The sequence below is a fragment of the Staurois parvus genome, unplaced genomic scaffold (assembly GCF_062004578.1).
Source record: "Staurois parvus isolate SC_StPar_1 unplaced genomic scaffold, SC_StPar_1.0 ptg000414l, whole genome shotgun sequence".
NCBI classification, from domain to species: Eukaryota; Metazoa; Chordata; class Amphibia; order Anura; family Ranidae; genus Staurois; species Staurois parvus.
Window position 1 is genome coordinate 8282439 of NW_028318210.1, and position 27152 is coordinate 8309590.

General features: G+C 42.9%; 1 protein-coding gene across 1 annotated transcript in view; it reads right to left on the reverse strand.

The window, feature by feature from the left end:
- TYRO3 (TYRO3 protein tyrosine kinase) overlaps positions 1 to 27152 on the reverse strand; it is a 273752-nt gene that overhangs the window by 123048 nt on the left and 123552 nt on the right. The window contains exon 7 of the mRNA XM_089686919.1: positions 18682 to 18850. Coding sequence (XP_089543045.1) covers positions 18682 to 18850 — 169 coding nt within the window. The remainder of the gene's footprint in view (positions 1 to 18681; positions 18851 to 27152) is intronic.

The following is a 27152-nucleotide window of genomic DNA, read 5'->3' on the forward strand; positions in this document are numbered from 1 at the left end:
GTAGCAGAGCTTTTAGAGGCATATTAAAACTTAGAATGGCGCAGTAAAATAGGTCTTTCATCTCTACATAGGAAAATTATTAGCAACATACAGAATTTTCCCTTATATAAAAGTTCTTAAAGTGGAACTTTAGTCAGAAAATTAAGTCCTGCTAGATCAGTTCAGGCTGGCCCCTTTTGCAGGTATAACTATGTACTACATTAAAAATACGTGCCTATACTTTTTAAAATGCAGTAATACACCGTCTCACTCTGATCCACACATGCTCAGTTGCGCTATGCGGAAAATGTAGAGGCCGACCTGCTTACAGACTAAAGATTTATGCTTGTCAGGGGCTTCAGGCTTAAGCAAAATGGCAGCCTCCAGCAAGAAGAAACAGGAGCAATGCTGGAGGCAATTTACAGCACACACTAATTTTGGTAGCATAGTTATTTATGTGGAATGTATGTTCTTTGCTAAAGTTGTTATAGGTAAGGTTCCACTTTAATACCAAAACATAAAAGAAGAAGCGAACGTTCTCTTTAAAAGCAGCTAGAACACCAAAGGCAACCAATAATAAAAACCTTCAAAGATATAAAATAAATAAAAGGTGCAGCGCTATGAAGCAAATAATAACGTTCATGAGTATGCCAATAAAATAATAGTCAGTAAAGATCTGGGTGCACATAAGCTGTGGATTCTTCAATCAGTGCTCCAATAACGTATGGAAGAATTACGCACTCACCAGATGCGTAAAGTAAATATGCTTTAAATATCACTGCGGAGGTCTCGCCTAGGTGTTGGATGGGGTCCTAATCCTGGGCTGTCCTCCTTCTGAGTATGGTGGTGCTTTTCAGGAGCTCACAGATGGGAATATGGTCCAGCTGGCCAGAGATCCCTTAAATGAATGGACGGGTTGTAGAACACTGGATAAGGGACTCCCCTCTCTGGATACTGTGGAGGCTGGATCATAGAGGGCTCTGGAAATATATTGCTCCATACAGGAGACCATAGAAAAAGCCCATAGTGTAGTATGTAAATTGACTTAATTTATTAGTTCAAAATGTTAGGGTAATCACAAAGCTCTCATAAAAGCAGAGTATACAGCAGGGTAAGTATATTAGTGAAAATATCCAAATAAAGCAGAGTGAGCAACAGTAAGCGTGTAATGGACTGACCATCCAGTAATTAAGATGGACGCCGGGCCTCCATGTGGCACAGACGGCGTGACGTCACGGCGTCTTTGGCTCCCTTTAACGCGTTTCGTGCACACGCACTTCTTCAGAGGGTGGATACCAAAAATGTTGCCACGCTGCCGGTGCCACGTGTGAGCTCCTGAAAAGCACCACCATACTCAGAAGGAGGACAGCCCAGGATTAGGACCCCATCCAACATCTAGGCGAGACCTCCGCAGTGATATTTAATGCATATTTACTTTACGCATCTGGTTAGTGCGCAATTCTTCCATACGTTATTGGAGTACTGATTGAAAAATCCACAGCTTATGTGCACCCAGATCTTTACTGACTATCATTTTATTGGCATACTCATGAACGTTATTATCCACTTTAATACCCATTATGGTGAGTACGTTGAAGATTTTGGTGGCCTGAACACAATATAAATCTATTTTAAATCATGTGACCCAATGCCAAGTTTAGGTCCCATGATACAAAATGTTAAGGGCCTGTTAACACTAGAATGCATGCAGGAAAACTTGCGTTCTGTGCCAGTTTCCAGAACTGCACTGAAATCGCACTGCCCTTGGAATCTGCAGCAGGTGTCAGTACAAAGTTAACAACACCCCAAATGCCGTGAATTTGCCTGCACTGGATCACATGGTACAGTACTTGATCACCTGCGATCCAGTTGCAGTGTGTTTCCAAAAGTAGTGCATGTACTACTGGTGCTGTGCGATTTCAGAAATTCAAAATGAATGGGCTGAAAGTGCAGTGCACAGAACTGCATGCTGTGTGATTCCTGTGCGATTCACATGCAGTTCCTAGTATGAATGGGCCCTGAGAGGCAAGTTAAAGGATAAGTTCACCTTTCCACAAAATAATATTAAATGCACATTTCTTTGCAGGTAAAAGATTTTTGAAATCTGACCATTAGTATGCAGTTACCTAAAATTGTGTCTGGTAAAACCAGATGATCATCACCCATCCTGGTCATGAATGGTCTGCTCAGGAAATGGACATATACTATGGGGTGGATTTACTAAAGGCAAATAGTATTTGCACTTTGCAAGTGCAGTTGTGTTAGTTTTCCCCGGAGTTTAGTGAATTTGGAAGCTCTGCTGATTTCCATAATCCATTCATGTGCAAGAAAAAAATGTTTTGTTTTTTTTTTGTTTTTGTTTTCTTGCACTTGATTAGGCATTCTTTAAACAGTGATTTACCATATTACATTTACAAAGGAAAAGGAGTGCAACTGCACTTGCAAAGTGCGCAGTCTATTTGCCTTTAGTAATTCAACCCCTATATGTATAAAAGTATATGAAACCTCCTCTACATTATTCAGTTCAGCTACACAGAGTCAGCTCGATAAAGACAAGAAGGTTGATTTACAATAGAAGCTGAGAATCTTTACACAATGAACTGTGTATATATTCACCTCAATTATCCAATCATGTGAAGAGGAAATTCCTGCAATTTGAATACCCCATCATGCACAGCTGAAATAAGTAGACAGGAATTAGCTTTCGTCATGATAGGATAACTTATTGCTGAATTCCAGGTATAGATTTTATAGCACAGTTACTTTGGTCCAGGTTGGACAATTGAAAGTATGCATTTGCCATACCTGTGGGATCCCTGTAGAAGTTGATAACTGTAGTATCCTCCACTCTTGCAGCGATAGCCGCTATCTTCTGGGTGCTGTGCTGGATGCCATCCTGAGAACACCTTGCATTTTTCTCAATGAGTGCAAAACATTTTCTGATTAATTGAGGTAAAGATCATGACAGCGCCTCATCCAATCAGAGAATGCCTTGCATTCATTGAGAAAAATGCAAAGCATTTGCTGAATGGCTCCCATGCTGAGCGTGCTGAGTGAATGTCCACCTGTGTTCACTATGCAGCAGGGCAGCCGCTTGGCATGGGACATGGAAGATACCGGCTAACACTAGTGGAAAGACTACTACAGCCATTATTTGTTTCTACAGGGATCCCACTGGTATGGCATGTGTAGACTTACATTGGTCCAAAATGGATCAATGTAAGTATGCTATAAAAGCCGTATCTTGAATTCAGCTATGTAAAATATACACAATTTATTGTGCAAAGTTTCTCAACTCCTGCAGTAAATCAGCCTCATGGTTAAACTAGTTTGGTGTAACTCTAAAGGAACTCAATTGTCCTGTACAGTGCTCTGACTTTGACCCTACTGAACATGTTTGAGGTGAAAAAACACAATGATGGCCAACCATGTCTACTTACTTGTTAAACATAAGTATCTAAACTTACAAATACTTTTTTGACTGAATAAGCATAAATTCATACAGACACAACCTAAATTCTTTTAGAAAGCCTTTCCAAAAATTGTACATGACTGGCATCCATGTGAGAATAAAATAAGTAGAATTATAGTGATTAGTGGACAGGTCTGAGTAAAGAACAATAGTGGTGGAACCTCTTAGAAGAGATAAGCGGTGCAGACCTTGGAGAGCGAGAGGATTGAGGCTGTTGAATAAGCAATGTAGAGGAGAGGTGGAACCCTTTCATAATCCTAAGCATGATTTGACTGTTTAGCAGTGGGTCTATATATCTGGTAAGAGATTTGTGAAGGTGGAGGTTGCACACGGTGACTGAAGGCTTAAAGTGGAAAGTACAACAGTGGTTGTAAAGCACATGGGACACGAAGGCACTTCTCTTACATAAGGCACTTTATTTGGGACTTTTACACATTTATTTGGACTTTTTGTACTGGTTAGATGTTTCATATATAATTATGTGGGTTTATGTATAAACGAAGGTTTTTTTTGTATATAGTATCGAGCACATAATTCGCACTGTATACAGCAGGTAAAGTAAGTACTGTATTGAATACGTCACCATTTTTCTCAGTAAATATATTTCTAAAGGTGCTATTGACATGAAATTTTCACCACATGTCGGTAACAACCCATGTAATCCATAGATAGAAACCAAAACAAATGAGCTCAGAAATTAAGTTATGTGTAGTAAACACAGGGAAAAAGTATTGAACACACTAACTGGAATTTATTTAATACTTTGTACAAAATCCTTTGTTGGTAATGACACCTCCGTTATGGAGAAACTAATCGCATGCATTGCTTAGGAGTGATTTTGACCCATTCTTCCACACAGTCTTCATATTTTGAAGGTTCCATGGGCCTCTTCTATGAACTCTGATCATTAGTTCTTTCCATAGATTTTCTATTGGATTCAAGTGAGATGATTAGCTGGGCCATTTTACCAGCCTTATTTTCCTTCTTTGAACCAACTGAGAGTTTGCTTGGCTTTGCGTTTGGGATCATTGTCTTGCTGAAATGTCCACGCTTGTTTCATCTACATCATCCTGGTAGATGGTAGCAGATTCAGGCGTATTGGGATGCCACCTTTACACAGACACACCCATCGGATTTCCAGACAGAGAAGTGTGATTTGTCACTCCAGAGAACATGTCTCCACTGCTCTAGAGTCCAGTGGTGGCGTGCTTTACACCAATGCTTTGCATTGCACTTGGTGATGTAAAGGCTTGGATATAGCTGCTGGGCAATGGAGACCCATTCCATGAAATTCTCTACACACTGTTCTTGTGCTAATCTGAAGGCCACATGAAGTTTGGAGGTCGTTAGCCATTGATTCTGCAGACAGCTGGCAACTTCTATGCACTGTGTGCTTTACCATGCGCTGTCATTTTTCGTGGCTGAGTTGCTGTTTTTCCCTGTTGCTTCCATTTTGTTATAATACCACGAACAGTTGACCGTGGAATATTTAGTAGCAAGGAAATTTCATGGATGACTTATTGCACAGGTAGCAACCTATCACTGTACCACACTTGAATTCACTGAGCTCCTGAGAGGAACCCATTTTTTCACAAATGTTTGTAGAAGCAGTCTGCATGCTTCTACAAACATAGGTCCCCCTCCTCAAGAAGGCACATGTATAGGCCCATCTGAAGTTTGCTAGTTAACTTCTAAATGATTCAGGGAAGGATTGGGAGAAAGTGCTGTGGTCAGATGAGACCAAAATTGAGCTCTTTGGCATTAACTTGACTTGCTGTGTTTGGAGGAGGAAAAATGCTGACTATGACTCTGAGAACACCATTCCTATAGTCAAGCATGGAGATGGAAACATTATGCTTTGGGGCTGTTTCTCTGTTAAAGGTACAGGCCAACTTTGCAGCATTGAGGGGCCAATGGACGGAGCCATGTATTGTAAAATCTTGGAAGAGAACCTTCTTTCCTCAGCCAGAACACTGAAGGTGGGTCGTGGATGGGTCTTCCAGCATGACAATGACCAAAATATACCATCAAGGCAACAAAGGAGTGGCTATAAAAGAAGCACATTAAGGTCATGGAGTGGCCTAGCCAGTTTCGAGACCTTAATCCTATAGAAAATTCATGGAGGGAGCTGACACTTCAAGTTGCCAAGCGACAGCCAAGAAACCTTAAGGATTAAAGATCTGAAAAGAAGAGTGGAAACAAATCCACTAAGATGTGTGCAAACCTGTTAACCAACTACAAGAACTGTCTCACCTCTGTGCTTGCCAACAAAGGTTTCTCCACCAAGTACTAAGTCGTGTTTTGCTTGGGGTCAATGACTCATTTTACTCACTGAACTGCAATTCAATTTCTAACATTTGTGTCATGTGTTTTGGGGGTTTTTTGATTGATATTCTGCCTCTATAGTTTAAAATATACCTATAATAAAAATTATAGACCCTTCATTTCTTTGCAAGTGGGAAAACGTACAAACTCTGCAGGGGCTCAAATAATTATTTAATCAAATAATAATATATTTTTTTAAATTTTGCTGGAATTTTATGTAGTTTGGCTGAGCAATGTATTTGTACTTGTATGCCTTTCAATTGTGGTTGTCCATTCACAAACTTCAACTTCTGCAGCCATCCTCTGACTGACCAAGTTTAGGGAGCAGGGTGGTTATAGCTTCACCAAAATATCACACATGCCAGTAGCAGGCTGTTTGCTCAGTGTATAAACACACAATTAACCACTTGCCTACCAGGCACTTATACCCCCTTATTTACCAGGCCAATTTTCAGCTTTCAGCGCTGCCGCAATTTGATTGACAATTGCGCGGTCATGCAACATTGTACCCATATGAAATTTTGATCATTTTTTTCTCACAAATAGAGCTTTCTTTTGGTGGTATTTAATCGCCACTGGGCGCTTTACTTTTTGCTCTATAAATAAAAAAATGCACAAAATTTGAAAAAAAAAAGTTTCTTTGTTTTTATTATAAAATTTTTCAAACAGGTAATTTTTCTCCTTCACTGATGTGCGTTGATGAGGCAGCACTGATGGGCACTGATAGGCGGCACTGATGGGCACTGATAGGCAGCACTAAAGGGCACTGATAGGCAGCACTAATGAGGTGGCACGGATAGGCGGCACTGATAGATAGCACTAATGAGGTGTCACGGATAGGCGGCACTAATATGCAGCACTGATAGGCGGCACTGATAGGTGACACTGATGATGGGTACTGATAGACGGCACTGACTAGCATCACTGCTGGGCATTGACTGGTGGCACTGACTGGCACAACCGCTGGACACTGACTGGTGGCACTGACTGGCAGCACTGCTGGGCAGCACTGCTGGGCTGCACTGGTGGGTGGCACTGGTGGGCAGGCACAGGTGGGGGGCACTGGTGGGCACAGGTGGGTGGCACTGGTGGGCACAGGTGGGTGGGCACAGGTGGGTGGCACTGCTGGGCACAGGCAGGTGGCACTTCTGGGCACAGGTGTGTGACACTGCAGAGTGGCACAGGTGGGTGCACTGCTGGGCACAGGTGGGTGCACTGCTGGGCACAGGTGGGCGGAGCTAGTGGGCGCACTGCTGGGCACAGGTGGGCGGAACTTGCGGGTGGCACTGCTGGGCACCGATCATCAGGGCACTGATCATCAGTACCCTGATGATCGGTGCCGATCCTCGCTCTGACAACTGCCGGATCTCGGCAGTACTTTCCTCGCGATCTGACAGCGTGAGGAAAGTGCAGCCGAGAACCGGCACTTGCATTTCCCTCTGATCAGCGTGTCATTGGACACCGCTGATCACGTGGTAAAAGGCCGCTGTGATTGGCCTTTTACCACATCACGTGATCAGCTGTGTCCGTAGGACACAGCGATCACGGAGATCGCCGGGTGCGCGCCCCCTGGGGCGCGCAGGAGAGCGCGTTCTGGGAGGACGTCATATGACGTCCACTCAGAACTGGCCGGCCGCAGTGCAGCCGTCATTCGGCTATCTGCGGTCGGCAACTAGTTAAAGAGAAATGTCTTTTCCAACCACATTCTCATGTCTATGGCTAACCTCCTCAGAGGTTCTTCCAAAGCACAGAATTAACAGGCTGCCAATCCTGACCTAATCTTTTTTTTTGGGGGGGGGGGGGGGTTCTAACATAATACAACTTTCAGATTTGATTGTAGAAAATGCTTCTTTGTGTGCAATAAACAGAACAAACAAACAAAAATTACACTCAGGAAAAAAATTGGGGTTGTCTTTGATAAGAAATGTGATGTTTCTGCAAGCTATGGTAAAAGTACAGTCATGCCAAAAGGAGGTCATCAATCACTCTCACACACATAAATAACTGCAGGGTACACAATGCCAAAGATTTATGCATTGTGATGTCACAGGACAAGTCTCTGCCACTAGCCTTTGCCTTTTTCAAACTATTGATTTTAAAGTCCATTATAGTTTTGCTGAGCAATAGAAGTCCTTGCAGAATGATTTACTGCACGGAAGGAAGTCGAAAATAGCATATTATAGATCTGAGAACTTTGGAAAGCATTGATGGAAAGTAAAAAAAAAAAAAAAAATACAATCCGCTCCCAATAATATCTTATATTTTAACTTATCTTTTTGGCCCCAGGCTACAGCGGAAAAAAAGCACAATTCCTTAATAAGGAGAGAGTTATGCACCCATTCACACCTGAGTGGCTATTTTTGGCCTTATAGACTTTAATGTGAGCACTTGAAAAATGCCTGCAAAACATGAGTGTTTACTTTCAGTTGTTCCCATTTAAGTCTATGAGGCCAAAAATGCACCATTACGCTCCTATACTGTAAATTGTACATACAAAAGCCTCTAAAAGCCTTGCTATGCCAGCACTAAGTGTGAATGGGAGCAAAACTGTGCAACTGTGTGAGAAATTTGAATTAACTAATAAGTAACTGACTTGCCAGGATTAATTTTGTGTGTTTATATTATAAAATATTCTGATGAAAGCTATAACCTGATAAATAATTAAACTTTCTACTTACAAGGCTGCCACCACAAAGTCACCTCAGTATGATTTCTCTTTTGGATTGAATGGAGATCATATCATGCATGAACTGGTTGAGAGGATCTTCAGAAGGGGCTGAGAAGGAGGCTTCAAAGCCAATATCTTGTCAGAGGTAGGACAAGAGAGCAAATAACCTTGGAGGTTGTGTAGGCTGGAGATACATTTAACAAGTTTTAATGTGTAACTATACTAAAAGTGCAGTTACACCTAAGGGATGACCAGTGGTAGGGTTAATGTGAGATTTACTGGGACAGGCTAGTCTAAGGATTAGAAGAAGGGCTTAGCGTGAGGGCTAAAGGAAAAGGGTTAACATTAGAGCCAGAGGAACCGGTTCGTCTGAGGGTCAGAGGAACCGGCCAGAGCGTCAGGGTCAGAGGAACCGGCCAGAGCGTCAGGGTCAGAGGAACCGGCCAGAGCGTCAGGGTCAGAGGAACCGGCCAGAGCGTCAGGGTCAGAGGAACCGGCCAGAGCGTCAGGGTCAGAGGAACCGGCCAGAGCGTCAGGGTCAGAGGAACCGGACAGAGCGTCAGGGTCAGAGGAACCGGACAGAGCGTCAGGGTCAGAGGAACCGGACAGAGCGTCAGGGTCAGAGGAACCGGACAGAGCGTCAGGGTCAGAGGAACCGGACAGAGAGTCAGGGTCAGAGGAACCGGCTAGAGCGTCAGGGTCAGAGGAACCGGACAGAGAGTCAGGGTCAGAGGAACCGGCTAGAGCGTCAGGGTCAGAGGAACCGGCTAGAGCGTCAGGGTCAGAGGAACCGGCTAGAGCGTCAGGGTCAGAGGAACCGGCTAGAGCGTCAGGGTCAGAGGAACCGGCTAGAGTGTCAGGGTCAGAGGAACCGACTATAGCGTCAGGGTCAGAGGAACCGGCTAGCGTCAAGGTCAGAGGAACCGGCTAGCATGAGTCAGAGGAACCAGCTAGCGTGAAGGTCAGAGGAACTGGCTAGCATGAGAGTCAGAGGAACCGGCTAGCGTGAGAGTCAGAGGAACTGGCTAGCCTGAAGGTCAGAGGAACCGGCAAGCGTGAGGGTCAGAGGAACCGGCAAGCGTGAGGGTCAGAGGAACCGGCAAGCGTGAGGGTCAGAGGAACTGGCAAGCGTGAGGGTCAGAGGAACCAGCTAAGTTAGTGTTACAATTACAATGAGAATTGATGTGAAACAGCCTTATTCAGCACCAAAAACTAACAGTGGTAAATTCTCTGTGTCAAAACCTAACATACCGATATCCTCAACAAAACACAGTTAATGGCAAATATACTGTACAGGAGACAGTACAGAGAAGGTCTAATCAAAATGTAATGGGTAGGTCTACAATGACTGGAGAGCCAGCGATCTGGTCAAATCTGGGTTACTGTGGATTGATCATGAATACTTGAGTAAATTAATGATAAGCAACGATACAAGTAAAAACCCTGGATGTAAAACTCCCACCTCCTATCCTGGTCTAATAGTGTTTATTTTTAGATGACAAGCCACAGAGTACCTGGATATGTTACAGAGAGCAATCCCACGGAGAACAGAACGCACAGAATGGAAAAATCAGTCTGTTCTCCAAAGAGCTGTGGATGCCAAACTGACTACAAATGCCACTTTAGGTTATGTTTATTCTGCTTCAACGGGGAAACATACCCGGTTCATAGGGAAGCTTTAATTTTTCATTTTATATTATTACGGATACACAGCCCATTTGGGCAGGAGACATTCTTCCTAAGGGATCTTATTTATCCTGCATTATCACGACACTTGCCAAAGCCATATTAATTGTAAGAGAGAGCAATATATGGATTGAGCAGCTGTCCGGGGTATCCAGGGCAATATGTAAATGCAATTTTAAAAGCTATTTAGTAATGTTGTCCAAATTGCACAGATTTTCAGTTTACGTCAAAGCAAGCCAAGCTGCCATAAAATTGGCTACCAGAATTTCTGCACTTTCCACTACCTTGTTAAAGCTGAACTTCAGACAAAAAGGCAAATATAGAGTTAAATGCATATAATAGAGTAGTATAACCTTTCAAAAGATTTGTAATATTGTCCAGTTATTTTCAAGATTTTCTTAGCCCTGCCAGACCTTATGTCAATGCTGGTTACCTTACTTTTCTTTACTGCAGTTAAGTAACACTCTGGTCACCTTCCTACCACCAGGCTGTGACTGGACAATGAAGGTACAGCAGAAGGCTGATAAAGTAATCTCTCTCTTCCTGTCAGCATGTTTCTGGTCAGTGCATGTCTATACAGCAGAGTCTGAATTACAGTGTCAACCCTTTTTCTCCCAGTGCTGCTATATAGGGATTACAAAAGGCTTAAATAAAGTTGATTTCTGTATTCATTTATAACTGTATTAAATGGTCTTCTTTTTTTATCTACTAGCAGTATCCCTTTAAAGCTCAAATTTAGTTAATTTACTTTTAAACCAGCCCCAGGGATGGTACTTACATTGAATTAAAAGTGTCCGTTGTGTTTTCTAAAATCTTTATCCCTCTGCCCCCCCTTCCCAATACTCCCACAGCTATGAACTATGAACTCCTGGTGCTGTGGGGGGTTAATACGAGCCCCTGGACCTTATACTGACTATGCTTGCCTGCCCTTTCTGCACCCCCCCCCGCTCCATTAAAAAAAAACTGTATATTATTGCACTCTATGAATGGAGGACATGGAACGAAAGGCTCAACTCTTTTCATTGAGGGAAGTGATAATACAGCTTTTATTAATACGGCAGGTGGGTGGGGGCACTTTTAACAAGTGTCTTTGACAGGTCTAGCAGCTTGTACTGACTCCTGCAGAATTGGAAGATCAAAGCTGTGGGGGAATCTAGGGTGAGGTTGGGGGCAAAAGTCCAGTGATGTTAGGTTCCTAGTCCAGTGAGAATCCCAGGGTGGCCCAGTATGGGCCAAGTGCTTCAGTAATGCTTACATGTCGCAGCAGTCCTTCCTCTGAAATCCCATGTGAAAGAGCGAAAAACAGTTCTGAACCCTCCCCTGTATTTATGTGACTTGCAGCAAGGGGCAGGACTAAGAAAGCCCAGGAAAAGAGTCTAGACACAGTTAACCCCTTCCCATCCCAGCCAGCTTGTAATGGTCTGTATACTACAACTGCAATAAATACAGCAGCAGAAATACGTACAATGACAAACCACAAGCACCTGCTTACACACTACTACTCTCATGTCAACGAGCTGGTTAGTATGTGGCAGTATGGACAATACCTATACAAGATACACTGCTGTCAGTGTTATTCAGAATGCATTGCCACTATTGCACAGCATTTTGAGATCGCAGGCAGAATCACAGGAATTTTGCCTGAGATACCAAACGCCAGATGTGAATGGGGCCTCACTGAAGACCGTGAACTGGGTGATCAACAGTCTTTGAGCACAGCTATCGGTCTTAGAGGTGTCAGGGGACAGATGCAGCATCTGACTGGTGCAGCATTCACCTAGGTGAGCAAGTATGTTAGAATTTTTAGAATCCTGAACTGCTCTTTTAATACCATCACAATGAAATGTGTCAAAGCAAATGTTTATTGCTCAAGAACATTAAGAGAGGTTTTAATTTGTGAAAGCACACTGTTCTAATGGCAAATATCAATCACCATGGTGCCATAAATACAGTGACAGGTGTTCATTTTATCTCTTTTCATATATTTTATAACCAATTATAAGCTGTCCTGAGTCTGCTCAAAGTGAATCTCTGACCAGGGGTCAAGATTTAGGATGGTCAGAGAGGTAGACACCCCCTCAAATTCACCCTTGAAATAAACTCCAATGAGACCCTCTATAAACTTCCAGAAACTATGTGGCAGACAAAAAAAATAAAAGGTTTGTTCAATTTTCCAAAAAAAAAAAAAAGAGGGAAGTTTTGAGTCAGTGATGCAAAATATTGAAGCCATTGGGGGTGATTTACTAAAGGCAAATAGGCTGTTCATTTTTGCATGGGAAGTTGCTCTTTGCAAGGGAATTTGCCCCAGAGCTTTTTGAATTGGGTAAATCGGAGCTCCACCCAAAAGGGGAAGTTCTGCTTTAAGGACTGCTCCCCATTAAGGATTGGCACCTTTGGGGGGCGGGGAGCGGGTACTCCAATTTGACAGGTACCCGCTCCCACTTCCGGTCCGATTGCCTAGGCGAATGGAAGCCAAAGGTCTCCTCCCTCTCTGTAGTCTTTTGGGACACGTGACAGGTCCCAGAAGACTACAGGACCATTCATGAAGCGCAGCGCTACTCGCGCATGTGCAGTGGGTACCCGGCTGTGAAGCCGCAAACTATCACAGCCGGGTGCCCACACTGAAGATGCTGGCGCCTGGAATACAGGACGGCCGGTGAAACGGGCTGCAGGGGACACACTGCGGGACCGAGGGACAGGTAAGTGGCTGTTTTTCAAAAGTCAGCAGCTACAGTTTTTGTACCTGCTGACTTTTATTTTTTTTTTTGGCAGAGTGAGTGGAATTCCACTTTAAATTTCATTCTACAAATACCCAATCACTTGCAAGGAAAGAAAGTTTTTTCCTTTCACATGAATGGATGCTGGGAGTCAGCAGAGCTTCACCTCTAGGTATAGTTCCCTTGCAAAGTGATCAGTATTTTTGCCTTTAGTAAATCAACCCCATTGGCTCAGCATGATAGTCAGGGAACTAGCCTTTTCAGGAGAGCACAGCAATGGCAACGCAGCACACTTTCTCAGTTCAGACTTCCTTTATATAGATCATAAAAAGCTATCCTATCTTTGCACCTATAAGTGCTTGATTTTATTCATGAAACAGCAGCAAGTAAAGCAAATTTAACAATACTCGAGAATATAGCTTATTTGTTTAAACCTAAGATCTCTGTAGTTTTTGTGGAAGATTACTCCTTGAAATACTCTCATACAATTACGCCGAATCAATCTCGGAATGCAAAGTCCCTAGGGAGAAAGAAAATATGACATATTTCCTGTATTTGCAGCACGGAAATCCCAGTAATGCTTCTTTGAGTAAAAAAGGAGTTATGTAAGCTTGTTCCGCGGTGATTGCACGGCAGACAGGTAATTCCATTTCCCTCAGATTGCAGAAATGCCAGCACTTATTCCATCTGTAAGGGTGCAGTCAGGGCTCGGCAATTCATATTGTCATTGCCATGTCACAAATGTGGCAGCCTCACCACCATGAACTGGAAGGAAGGTTGTGACCTTGCCATTCAGGGATTTCGGCACTTCTCTAATCTTGGACTATGGCCATTGTTCTCACTGTTCCCACCAACATTTAGAATATCCCTGTAGTTGTTTAAATTTGTATGAAAAAAAAAATATCTGCAGGCGGACAAATGGGGACAGGAGACAAAATCGTACTACATTAAGTCATACCACAAGCCCTCGAGCAAGGACCAAAGTCACTGTATGCGGCCCTTCCACATCGTTACATGCTGATACTGCTGTTTCTGCTCTGTTTCTATGCTTTAATGAACATCTAATCAGAGGGATATTCATAAGCTTTTATTTAAAGAGAAAAAAAAAATTCCAACCAACTCTCCCTTAACTCGTCCCAAATGAGCACGAAACCAAACACTATTGAGAATAACTGGAACCTTTAAAGTGGCTGTAAACCTCAGACATGAAATATGAACAAAGCATATCCCTCTATAGTGTTTGCTTGTCTCTATCCAGAGTGCCAGGTGTCATTTCTGTCTGCTGCCTCCTTCTGCAATCAGCATGAATCTCTTTTGACAAATTTTCCTGATACCAAGAGAAAAATGGTGACAGGGAGGATCTCCAGCAGACTGACACCTTGAACTCTGTTCCTGTGTGGAAAGGGGTATGTCTCTTCCTTCCAATCAGTTCTTAGACATCTCCTCACTGAGCTCTGCAGTGTATAGTTTCAGCTCTATGCCCCTTTTCTGATCTCTCAGAAACGTTTTAAAAAATCAGTAGTTTAAACAGATGTAGAGAAGAGAAGATTACAAATAGGCAGGTATATCATATGTAGGAGGATTTGTTTCATCTGTGTGTATCACCTGAGGCCAGTCATGTCACTGGGTATACTGTAGGTAAGGGTTCACAACCACATGCCCTCCAGAGGATTTAGCCCCCTTCCTGACCAGGTCATTTTTTGCGATACGGTGCTTCACTACTTTAACAATTGCGCAGTCATGCAGCGCTGCACCCAAATGAAATTTATGTCCTTTTTTCCCACAAATAGAGCTTTATTTTGGTGGCATTTGATTGCCTGTCTGTTTTTAATTTTTTGCGCTATAAACAAAAAAAACCGACCATTTTGAAAAAAAAAAATATTTTTGACTTTTTGCTATAAAAAATATCCAGTAAAAAAATGTAAAAATCAAATTTCATCATACATTTAGGCCCAAATGGATTCTGCAAAAAAAAAATCCCAATACATGTAAAGTAATTTGTTTACGTGAAAGTAATAACGTCTACAAATGGCGGTATCTATACTGGAATTTGTCTTTTTTAATACTAGTAATGGCGTGATCAGTGGGATCTGCGTCGGGCATTCTGACATTAACTGACACTGACTAACTGCCACTAATACAGTGATCAGTGCTAAAAAAAAAATCACTGACACTGTACTAATGACACTGGGCAGGAAGGGGTTAACATCTGGGGCGATTAAAGGGTTAACAGTGTGCTGGGGGTGTTTAACTATTTGTGCTTTACTGTGTAAGCATGCTGCTTTGTATTGCTCTATGCAGAGCAAAACAAAGCAGCATGCTGGAGCTGACAGGGGAGATATCGGTATTGTTTACATACAGACCTCTCCTCTGTCAGTGTTCTTAGGCGATCGCCAGGTGCAAGCAGAAACCCAGTGATTGACAGCTGTAGCCACCAATGGTGGCGTGGGTAGGGCAGCGCGCGTGCACCCTACCTGATAATGCTAGATCACGTATATATACACCTGATTTTGCGTAGCCCTGCAGCAATATGTGTGCTATAGGGCAGCAGGGAAGTGGTTAAGGTATACAAGTAGTCTTCTGCATCATCAGATAAAAAACCCACATTTGATGTGTTTCACTACACTTTATTAGGTACACCTGTTCAATTGCTCGGTAACACAAATTACTAATCAGCCAATCACATGGCAGCAACTCAATGCATTTAAGCTTGTAGATGTGGTGAACACGACTTGCTGAAGTTAAAACCAAGCATCAGAATGGGGAAGAAAGGAGATTTAAGTGACTTTGATCGTGGCATGGTTGCTGATGCCAGACGGGCTGGTCTGAGTATTTCAAAAACTGCTGATCTACTGGGATTTTCATGCACAACCATCTCTAGGGTTTACAGGGAGTGGTCCGAAAAAGAGAAAATATCCAGTAAGGGGCAGTTGTGTGGACGAAAATGCCTTGTTGATGTCAGAGGAGAATGGGCCGACTGGTTGGAGATGATAGAAAGGCAACAGTAACTCAAATACCCATTTGTTACAACCAAGGTATGCAGAATACCATCTCTGAACGCACAGCATGTCGAACCTTGAAGCACATGGGCTACAGCAGCAGAGGACCACACCGGGTGCCTCTCCAGTCAGCCAAAAACAGGAAATGGAGGCTACAGTTCACACAGGCTCACCAAATTGGACAATAGAAGATTGGAAAAACATTGCCTAGTTCGATGAGTCTCAATTTCAGTTGCGACATTCAGATGGAAGGATCAGAATCTGGCATAAACAACATGAACTCATAAATCATTCCTGCCTTGTATCAATGGTTCAGGCTGGTAGTGTATTGATGTGGGGGATATTTTCTTGGCACACTTTGGGCCCCTTAGTACCAATTAAGCATCCTTTAAACAGCACGGCCTACCTGAGCATTGTTGCTGACCTTGTCCATCCCTTTATGACTACAGTGTACCCGTCTTCTGATGGATACTTCCAGCAGGATAATGCACCGTGTCACAAAACTCAGATCATCTCAAACTGGTTTCTTGAACATGACAATGAGTTCACTGTACTCCAATGGCCCCCACAGGCACCAGATCTCCATCCAATAGAGCATCTTTGGGATGTGGTGGAACGGGAGATTCGCATCATGGATCTGCAGCCGACGAATCTCCAGCAACTGCGTGATGCTATCATGTCAATATGGACCAAAATCTCTGAGGAATGTCTCCAACACCTTGTTAAATCTATGCCATGAAGAATTAAGGCAGCTCTGAAGGCAAAAAGGATTCCAACCCAATACTAGCAAGGTGTACCTAATAAAGGGCCAGTGACTGTTTATTGCACTTTTGTAGGCGTGTTTTACCTTTTTTTTTTTTTAAAACAAATGTTTTTGTAGTGAATAAAACTGATCGTGTTTTTTTTTTACATTTTTCCAATGATGTAGACTACTTGTATACCTTAAAAGTCCAATTTATTCTTAATAGTTTTTGGTTTTATTGAGAGATACTTTAAGGTCCCCTTTACACCTGACCATTCTGTTGCAGTGTATTACTGCTTGCATGTACGTATTTCATACTTTAAAGAGTCCCTTATTCAACAATCTTCCCACAGGATTATATGTGCATTTAACAGATTTTATACATTATTTATTAATTACAGATACTTGTATAGCACCTACATATATATTGTACAGTGCTTTACATATATATTGTGCATTCACATCAGTCCCTAACCCTCAAGGGGCATACAAGCTAAAGTCCCTAACTCACATTCATACATACACATACTAGGGACAATTTAGACAGGATCCAATTAACCTACCAGCATGTCTTTGGAGTACATGGTATGTATTAGTAAAACCCTCACTTGTGTAGACATCTAAAAGTCTCGAGACTGCTGAATTGATGGCTGCTGGGTGACAAAATCTTGCTTGTAATGTCAACAAACTCAGAGCTGTCACTCAAGTGAAAGGCCATATTCCTATTCGCTCCTATTGTATGAAAAGAGGTGAAGGGAGGGGCAGAGATGCTGGGTCAGCACAGACAGTATGTAGACACTCCCAGAAGAGGAAGAGGGCGATGACAGGGCAGCAGGAACGGGGTACTGTGGCTATGAAGGGGAACCGACTCTTGCTGGAGGGGTTGAATTCTCTATCTAGTTCATGTGAATGAATAAAGAAATTGTTTATGTAGAAAAAAATGCTGCAAGTAAGCATTTAAAACACTTGATTTTTCTTTGCTTTTATCTGCAATTTCTAAGTTGGTGACAGGGTCTCTTTAATGTGCATTGCATTAGGGTGTCTCATGTAAAATAGGCTGGCAATGCATTGCAATAGAACAAAAACTGCGCTGAACTTTCTTTTTTTTTCTTTTTAAACACAGCCAGCCACAACAGCGAGGCTCTTACTTCACTTTCCATTCATCATACATCAGCATCAGAGGTTGGTCATCAGCTCTGAGGAAAGGGATTCGTCCCCGAAACGCGTCAGTCATTTGACCGCACTGACAGTGAGAACACGTTGCCCGCCGTTGTGGCCATTGTCATTTTTCTATGCTTTTTAGATACATGCTTCGTCTGTGAGTATGTTTTTATGATTTAATTCCTACAATAAACCTTGGATAATGCACTAGGTGTGCGCGCCACCTGTTTTCTCTCTATACAGCCAGCCACAACAAGTGGTATGTGTGCTGCGGTGAGCTGAGTACGACTTCACAATTTATTAAGCCAGTCAGAAACCTCAAAATTTACTTTTACAATCCTGATTTACATGCTTGTTAGAAGTCAGTGACTAAATGTATGCAGTGACATAAAGCCAGGTCCCCAGAATTTTTCAGTAGGCAGTCAGCTTTTTAGCAAACCTGCCATGACATAAATGTGGAGATGACTACTACTGCTGACCTCTTCTGAAAATGGTCATTTACTGGCTGCAATGCTTCACTACTTTGAGTCACTGACTTGCAGGTAAGGACTTCTGTCCAGCTTTGCTGATCTGCATGCTTGTTCAGCGTCAACAACTCAAAGTGTTGAAGTGTATCCAAACCCAAAAACCAAACATTTAACAATTATAGCTTGCTGGTTTTTAGATGTGGTGGCTGCTTTAGTTTTCCTTTTTAGGGTATTCAACCCAGTTACTCCCTCTTTAAGTCCACTTGTGGAGGAGTTCTACCTTAACAGAAACTAGATAGGAAGGACATACAGGTACATGGACAAGTATGCTTAACACCAAGTGTCCCCTTCACTTTCTGCTTCAAGTGCTGCACATAGAAGCCTTGGGAATTAAAGTGTATCAGCTTATGAGGACCTGCTCAATAAATCAACAAGAAAAGTGTACTTTAACATTGCACCGCTTACCAGCTTCCAGTGTTTGAAAGGATAGCCATTCAGTGAAAACAGAGGAGCCCACTTCATTAGCGCACTGCAGGCGGATGCTGTGATTCGTCAGCGGCTTAAGTTCTTCTAAGGTGGTGGCGTACGGAGGAACATTGACATGCTGCGAGTACACATCGTGTAACACTAGAACCTTAAAGACAAGAGGAGGGTACTGTTAGGCAAAAACCACTTCAGTGCAGGGCACTTTCACCCCCTTCCTGCCCAGGCCAATTTATAGCTTTCAGCGCTGCCGTACTTTGAATGACAATTGCGCAGTCATGCAACACTGTACCCATATGAAATTGTTTTTTTTTTTTTTTTTAGACAGACAGAGCTTTCTTTTGGTGGTATTTAATCACTGCTGGGTTTTTGTTTTTGTTTTTTTACTAAACAAACAGAAATAAGAAAAGTTTTGAAACAAAAAAACCTTTTTCTTAGTGTCTGTTATAAAATTTGGCAAATAAGTAATTTTTCTTTTTCACTGATGTGCGCTGATGACACTGCACTGATGGGCAGGAAATGATGAGGCTGATCTGATGGGCAGGCAATGATGAGGCTGCTCTAATGGGCAGGCAATGATGAGGCTGCTCTGATGGGCAGGCAATGATGAGGCTGCTCTAATGGGCAGGCAATGATGAGGCTGCTCTAATGGGCAGGCAATGATGAGGCTGCTCTGATGGGCAGGCAATGATGAGGCTGCTCTAATGGGCAGGCAATGATGAGGCTGCTCTAATGGGCAGGCAATGATGAGGCTGCTCTAATGGGCAGGCAATGATGAGGCTGCTCTAATGGGCAGGCAATGATGAGGCTGCTCTAATGGGCAGGCAATGATGAGGCTGCTCTGATGGGCAGGCAATGATGAGGCTGCTCTAATGGGCAGGCAATGATGAGGCTGCTCTGATGGGCAGGCAATGATGAGGCTGCTCTGATGGGCAGGCAATGATGAGGCTGTTCTAATGGGCAGGCAATGATGAGGCTGCTCTAATGGGAAGGCAATGATGAGGCTGCTCTAATGGGCAGGCAATGATGAGGCTGCTCTAATGGGCAGGCAATGATGAGGCTGCTCTAATGGGCAGGCAATGATGAGGCTGCTCTAATGGGCAGGCAATGATGAGGCTGCTCTAATGGGCAGGCAATGATGAGGCTACTCTGATGGGCAGGCAATGATGAGGCTGCTCTAATGGGCAGGCAATGATGAGGCTGCTCTAATGGGCAGGCAATGATGAGGCTGCTCTAATGGGCAGGCAATGATAAGGCTACTCTGATGGGCAGGCAATGATAAGGCTACTCTGATGGGCAGGCAATGATGAGGCTGCTCTAATGGGCAGGCAATGATGAGGCTGCTCTAATGGGCAGGCAATGATGAGGCTACTCTGATGGGCAGGCAATGATGAGGCTGCTCTAATGGGCAGGCAATGATGAGGCTGCTCTAATGGGCAGGCAATGATGAGGCTACTCTGATGGGCAGGCAATGATGAGGCTGCTCTAATGGGCAGGCAATGATGAGGCTGCTCTAATGGGCAGGCAATGATGAGGCTGCTCTAATGGGCAGGCAATGATGAGGCTGCTCTAATGGGCAGGCAATGATGAGGCTACTCTGATGGGCAGGCAATGATGAGGCTGCTCTAATGGGCAGGCAATGATGAGGCTGTTCTAATGGGCAGGCAATGATGAGGCTGCTCTAATGGGCAGGCAATGATGAGGCTGTTCTAATGGGCAGGCAATGATGAGGCTGCTCTAATGGGCAGGCAATGATGAGGCTGCTCTAATGGGCAGGCAATGATGAGGCTGCTCTAATGGGCAGGCAATGATAAGGCTGCTCTGATGGGCAGGCAATGATGAGGCTGCTCTAATGGGCAGGCAATGATGAGGCTGCTCTAATGGGCAGGCAATGATGAGGCTGCTCTGATGGGCAGGCAATGATGAGGCTGCTCTGATGGGCAGGCAATGATGAGGCTACTCTGATGGGCAGGCAATGATGAGGCTGCTCTAATGGGCAGGCAATGATGAGGCTGCTCTAATGGGCAGGCAATGATGAGGCTGCTCTGATGGGCAGGCAATGATGAGGCTGCTCTAATGGGCAGGCAATGATGAGGCTGCTCTAATGGGCAGGCAATGATGAGGCTGCTCTAATGGGCAGGCAATGATGAGGCTGCTCTAATGGGCAGGCAATGATGAGGCTGCTCTGATGGGCAGGCAATGATGAGGCTGCTCTAATGGGCAGGCAATGATGAGGCTGCTCTGATGGGCAGGCAATGATGAGGCTGCTCTAATGGGCAGGCAATGATGAGGCTGCTCTGATGGGCAGGCAATGATGAGGCTGCTCTAATGGGCAGGCAATGATAAGGCTACTCTGATGGGCAGGCAATGATGAGGCTGCTCTAATGGGCAGGCAATGATGAGGCTGCTCTAATGGGCAGGCAATGATGAGGCTACTCTGATGGGCAGGTAATGATGAGGCTGCTCTAATGGGCAGGCAATGATGAGGCTGCACTGATGGGCAGGCAATGATGAGGCTGCACTGATGGGCAGGCAATGATGAGGCTGCACTGATGGGCAGGCAATGATGAGACTGCACTGATGGGCAGGCAATGATGAGGCTGCACTGATGGGCACTGATATGTTTCACAGATGGGGCTTAACTGATGGGCACTGATATGTTGCACTGATGAGGCTGCACTGACAATCAGGGCCCTGATTATCAGTGTAAACCATGTACTGACAGCCTTGCCAATTATCGGCTTTCCTTTTCTTACACAGACACAGCATGTGAGGAAAACTGCCGATAACCGCCAAGCCTGTTTACATGTGATCAGCTGTGATTGCACACAGCTGATCACATAGTAAATGGCTGCTGCGATTGGCCCCTTACCTCGATCTGTGATTAGCTGTGTCCTAAGGACACAGCGGTTACAAAGTGTGCCTAATATGCGCCCAGGGAGCACGCAGGGGGTGGGGTTCTGGGAGAACATCCATGGACACCCTCCCAGAACTAGCTGGCTGCGCTATAGCCATCTTTCAGCACTAGAGCGTTCGATAAGCAGTTAAGGATGCATCACACAACTTTTTATGCTAAAATTATTTGTAAGGCTAGGCATAAATAAGCAGATGTTTTTCCAAGAGCAATGGATGTTAGTGTTGAGACCCACCTAGGGTTGGCATTCTGATTAAGGTAGTTGAGCCCCCCTCCCCCAAACTGCTCCCGCTTAAAGTTGCAAAGATAGAGGGGCAAGGTTTACACCATAAATACAGTATGGTGAATGAGCGTTGTCACCCTAGGACAGGAAGTGTGGTACTGGCAGGATCACTACCTGACAAAAAAGGAAAAAAGGCTGGGAAAAAAAAAATAATGCGCCCACCATTTTCAAAACCTGGTAGGCTGCAATATACTACATTTCTTTACTTGGATTTAGACACGTTTTAAATACCAAGCCCCAAGATTTGGTTTGCAACAGATGTAGTAAAGGAGTGCAAATCACACAGATTTTAAGTTTAAGTTAAGCAACAAAATACAAGCTAATTGGCTGCAAGAATTTTATTTTAACTTTGCAACACCTTGTTAAGACTGAACTTCAGACATACAGCTAAATACATAAACGTTTTGTCATTTTCTCTAACCATTCCCAATAATTTCAAAAGCCCTGCCAGACAGCACAGCCAAATCAGTGTCTTTTCTTGTCAGTTGTTGCAATACAACCTGGTCACCAATCTGCCCCAAGCCTGTGACTGGACAGTGAATAAGAAAAGGTTAATTACTCTGCTATCCCCACCTGACAGCATATTCAGCTGCCTGAATGAAAAAAGACAGATTATTCCATCCACACAAATGAGGCGAATGGAGGAATTTCCCCCCCCACCACCGGGACATTATATTCTGACAGTGGGAACAGCTGCTGTTAGAATATACTGAACGCTGCAGCAGCAGATTACAAAAGTTATCCAACATGTCTCTTCAACAGAAGCTGATCAAAACGAGTTCTGTTGAGCGGGAATGGCCACGCATTGATCAATTATTGTATAGCCAGGTTTAGACAGCTTGTTCTGACTGGCTCAGAGTCTCACTCTCCCTGTCTCAACATGATTTGCAGTTTAAGGACCTAATAAGGCAAAAGTGGTAATTCAACGTAAAAAATACATACTGTATTCTTTAATCAATACAAAATTAGAATAAATGGCATTCTTTATATCTACCTCAAGCTCTGCTTTAAGATGTTTTAAAAGATACAGTGCATTCATAAAGTATTTAGACCCCCTTCACTTTTTTCAATTTCGTTATGTTGCAGCCTGATACGACTTGTTTAAAGCATAACTAAAGGCAAAACTTTTTTTTTTTATTTTTGGATAGAGTGGTGAAGGATTAGAATCCCTGTCATGTTTTTATTGCTGCCTGTGCCCCCGTTAGGGAGATCCACCTCTTTATTTGCCATTATCATTAACAATGAAAGTAAAAAAAGAAAAAAATCACAAATTTTGTGTTGTCCCCAGAAAATAGAGGGGAAATCTTCCAATGGGGACACTAGTTCTGGTGACCTGGGGGTCCCCAAGATATTCCCTTAATTTGCAGGGATTTCCTCTCACTTTCTCTTTTGGCTATAGGACAGGAAGTGAAAGTAAATATCCCCAAGGGGACAAAGTGGGCAAAAATAAACCTTGCAGGGGTTATAAAACCCTTCCTTACTATATCCAAAAATGTTTTTAAGTTTTGCCTATATTTCTACCTTAAATTATTTTTTTTCTCATTAATCTGCACTCATTATCCCACAATGACAAAGGGAAAACAGAATTTTAGAAATGTTTGCAAATACATGAAAAAAGGAAAAACTGAAATATCTATCACATTGGCATAAGTATACAGACCCTTTGCAACAATACTTGAAATTTAGCTCAGGTGCTTCCTATTTCTCTTGGCCAATACAGAGATTTTTCTATGCCTTAATTGGAGTCCGCCTGTGGTAAATTAAATCGCTTGGACGTGATTCTAAAAAAGGCCTCACAGCTGACAATACTGTATCAAAGAAAGAGCCATGAGGTCAAAAGGAACTGTCTGCAGAGCTCAGAGACTGAATTATTGCAAGGCAGAGAGCTGGAGAAAGCTGCAAAAACGTTCTGCTACATTGAAGGTTCTCAAGAGCACATTGGCCTCCATAATTATCAAATGGTTGGCACAACCAGGACTCATCCAAGCGCTGGGTACCTGGACAAACTGAACAGCCGAGGGAGAGGGCCTTAGTAAGAGCTGTGACCAAGAACCTGATGGTCACTCTGAGCTCCAGAGATCCTGTGTGGAGATGGGACAAAGTTCCAGAAGGACAACCATCAATGTAGCCATCCACTGACCTGGACTTTATGGCAGAGTGGCTAGATGGAAGCCTCTCCTGAGTGCAAAACACTTGAAAGCCCGCTTGGAGTTTGCAGAAAATAGGACTTTCAGACTGTGAGGAACAAGATTCTTTGGTGGTGGCACCATCATGCTGTGTGGGTGTTTTTCAGAAGCAGGGACTGGTCAGGGATAAAGGAAAGCTGCAGAGAGCAAAGTACAGAGATATCATCAAAGAAAACTTGTCCCACATCTATCAAGATCTCAGACTCGGCTGAAGGTTCACCTTCCAACAGGACAACGATCCTAAGCACACAGCCAGGAGAACACAGGAGTGGCTTAGGGACAACTCTGTGAATGTCCTAGAGCGGCCCAGTCAGAACACTGACTTGAACCCTATTAAACATCTCTGGAGAGACCTGAAAATGGCTGTCTGACGGTCCCTATCCAACCTAATTGAGCTCCAGGTGAGTAAAGCATGTCACGTCATACCCATAATGACTCAAAGACTGTAATTGCTGCCAAAGGTGCTTCAACAAAGTACTGGGTAAATGGTCTGAAACCTTAAAGGTCATTTTCGAGGCTGTCTCATCCCTGCTTGAGCTCTTAACATTGCTGTAAGATGGGGCATCCTCCTCCTACATTGCAAACATATCTTCATAGATGCCTGAAGGCATTATACCCTTGTGAAAAAAATATTAGATGACTGCACATCTTCACTTTCTCCATTTTCAACTCAGCTACAGAGATTGCCAACTACTTGCAAGGAGCGGACAAAAACCATATAGCTTGCATGCACCATTTTCAGCCCCGAATATCTGGAAGAGTGACTTGATAAAATTTTATATCTGTGTGGTTGCTTCTTCCAAGTCAGGCTGTGAACTTTTGGGACGCCCCTCATATTTTCCAGCCTGCAGACATTTTTGTAAACCCAATTTTTTCAATTGTTCCTATTTATGTAGGTGCTATCCCTTGAACATGACAGCAGTCACAATGACACCATAGACGCTGGCCATAACTAGTAGAACTTGAAAGTACTAAAAAAAATAAGCTTTTAACATTCAATTTTGGGGTGAATTGAAATTTCTGAATGAAAAACACATTCACTGTTAGAAATTAGTTGGAGAAACGTTTTCCATCCTGCTTCTCCATTCCTTCTTCGAATTTTCTCATCACTGTAGTCGAAAACGAAGGTCGATTTGAAATCCTTAAGAATGACTAGAAAACCAAAAGAGCATTTCCAAAATGAAAATTTTCAAATGAAATTTTACTAGTGTATGGCCAGCTTTAGCATAGATTTAGTGCTATGCCAAGAGCTTGTTTGTCCTTGGAACCTTGCGTTACATATGTGGGAACTACAAAAAATTTGTCCATTCCAAAATAATCACTGGAAAATACTAAATGCTGCTCGAGGGGAAATGGGCATTTCAGGAATGCAGAGACTCTGAGAACTGTGCATAACATGATGGCTTATATATTAATTATAAATGCCTGGGAGAGAGAGGGCATTATTAACCACATCGCCTCTAGGGTGATTTTTTAAATTTTTCACACAAAAGTAAAAATACTTAAAATAAGCAATATATATTTTCTAAAAGCAGACACCTTTTAAGATAAAATGATAGCAGTTGAAATTATTTACATTGCAGGATATTTGCACAACTGTTTATCAAAGCTATACTGTCAGTAAAAAATACACCAAAATGTAGTTTAGTGCACACAAAACACAAAATAATACCCAATTTTAAAATAAAAATATGGGGTTGTGTCGAGTAAATAGATACCAAACATGTCAAGACTTAATGTGCCCATCTGTAAAAAGGAGAAAAACTACAATACCCAAACTTTTTAATAGGTGATGTTTTCAAAGGATTTACAGGTAATTTATATTTAATATGTTTTTATTATACATTTTTCATAAGTACAAAAAGAACACGTACAGTGACCAGAGGAGTAGAAAACAGATAAACAAGTCAATTTCTTTAGAAATATACGGACTATACTATATGGAACACAGCGTTCATGTAGAGATGATCAGAGCATAAAATATTAAGAAACAAAAGCAATGCCATATGAAAGATATACCTGAAAATATAAAAGTTGTATAACATGCAAAATGTTTCAACAATAATTTACAGGCTACTTATTTAAAGTGAACGATGACTTATGATCCTAGACTTTTTGCTCTCACAACAAAGTTTGCTACAATACCTCACATTGTGACAATCGCGGTGTCAGACCCCAGCCCAAACTTGTGACCGAAGGACTAGCCAATCCAAAACCGCGTTGTCACGTGCGTAACAATGCCACGCCCAGCTGCACTCTGCACAAAGATTTTCCAGCTAATGGACCACAATCTGTATCTGCAGCCTGGGAGTGATTGTTACTGTGTCAGGTTAATTACGCAAACTCGGCAATATCAGCAATAACACTATGATGTTTGAATAATCGTCAGTACACCACTGTCACCGCAGGCAGAGATGTACTGAAGTTGAAAACAGACACACAGTAGCGTTCTTCAGAGGCAGGCAAGAGCTTTACAAACAGTTCAACACTTTCAGAAAGTAAGATTTATTACTAAAAGGTCAAAAGAGTGCAATAAAAATATTTACAGAAAAAGATGTAGCCAACATATATATAAATATACAGAGAACAATAGCACAGCAAAGAGATAACAGAGAGAAGTTTAGAGGGTTAAAATACTTGCCACACGTCCTGGGTTAAGCAGATCAGGTTTCAGAGCAAAAGCATTTCTTATCTCCCACTGTCAGTTCCGATGTTAAAACAGGGAGATTTTTCAACTCTTTTTCTTTCAACTCAGCCTGGCTTAACTTTTTCTAGTAACTCCACAGGGTGTCTCCCTGTAGCAGTAAACCAATTGCCTCCTTTGGGGGATGGAGGTGTAGGTGGAGACCTAAGTTATGACCAAAAACTCTCACATTGATGTCATGGTACATAACTTATTCTCGGTGCATTTAGCAGCCTGGCCACTAGTAGATTAATACTCAGAATCACCGGCGGAACGTCTACATATGAAACATGAGACAACTGCTTGAATGGTTCCGGAGATATAATTTTCTGCTCTCTTGTGTATGCCAGCTAGGGGGTGTAAAATACTAGGAGACTGGTCTTCAAG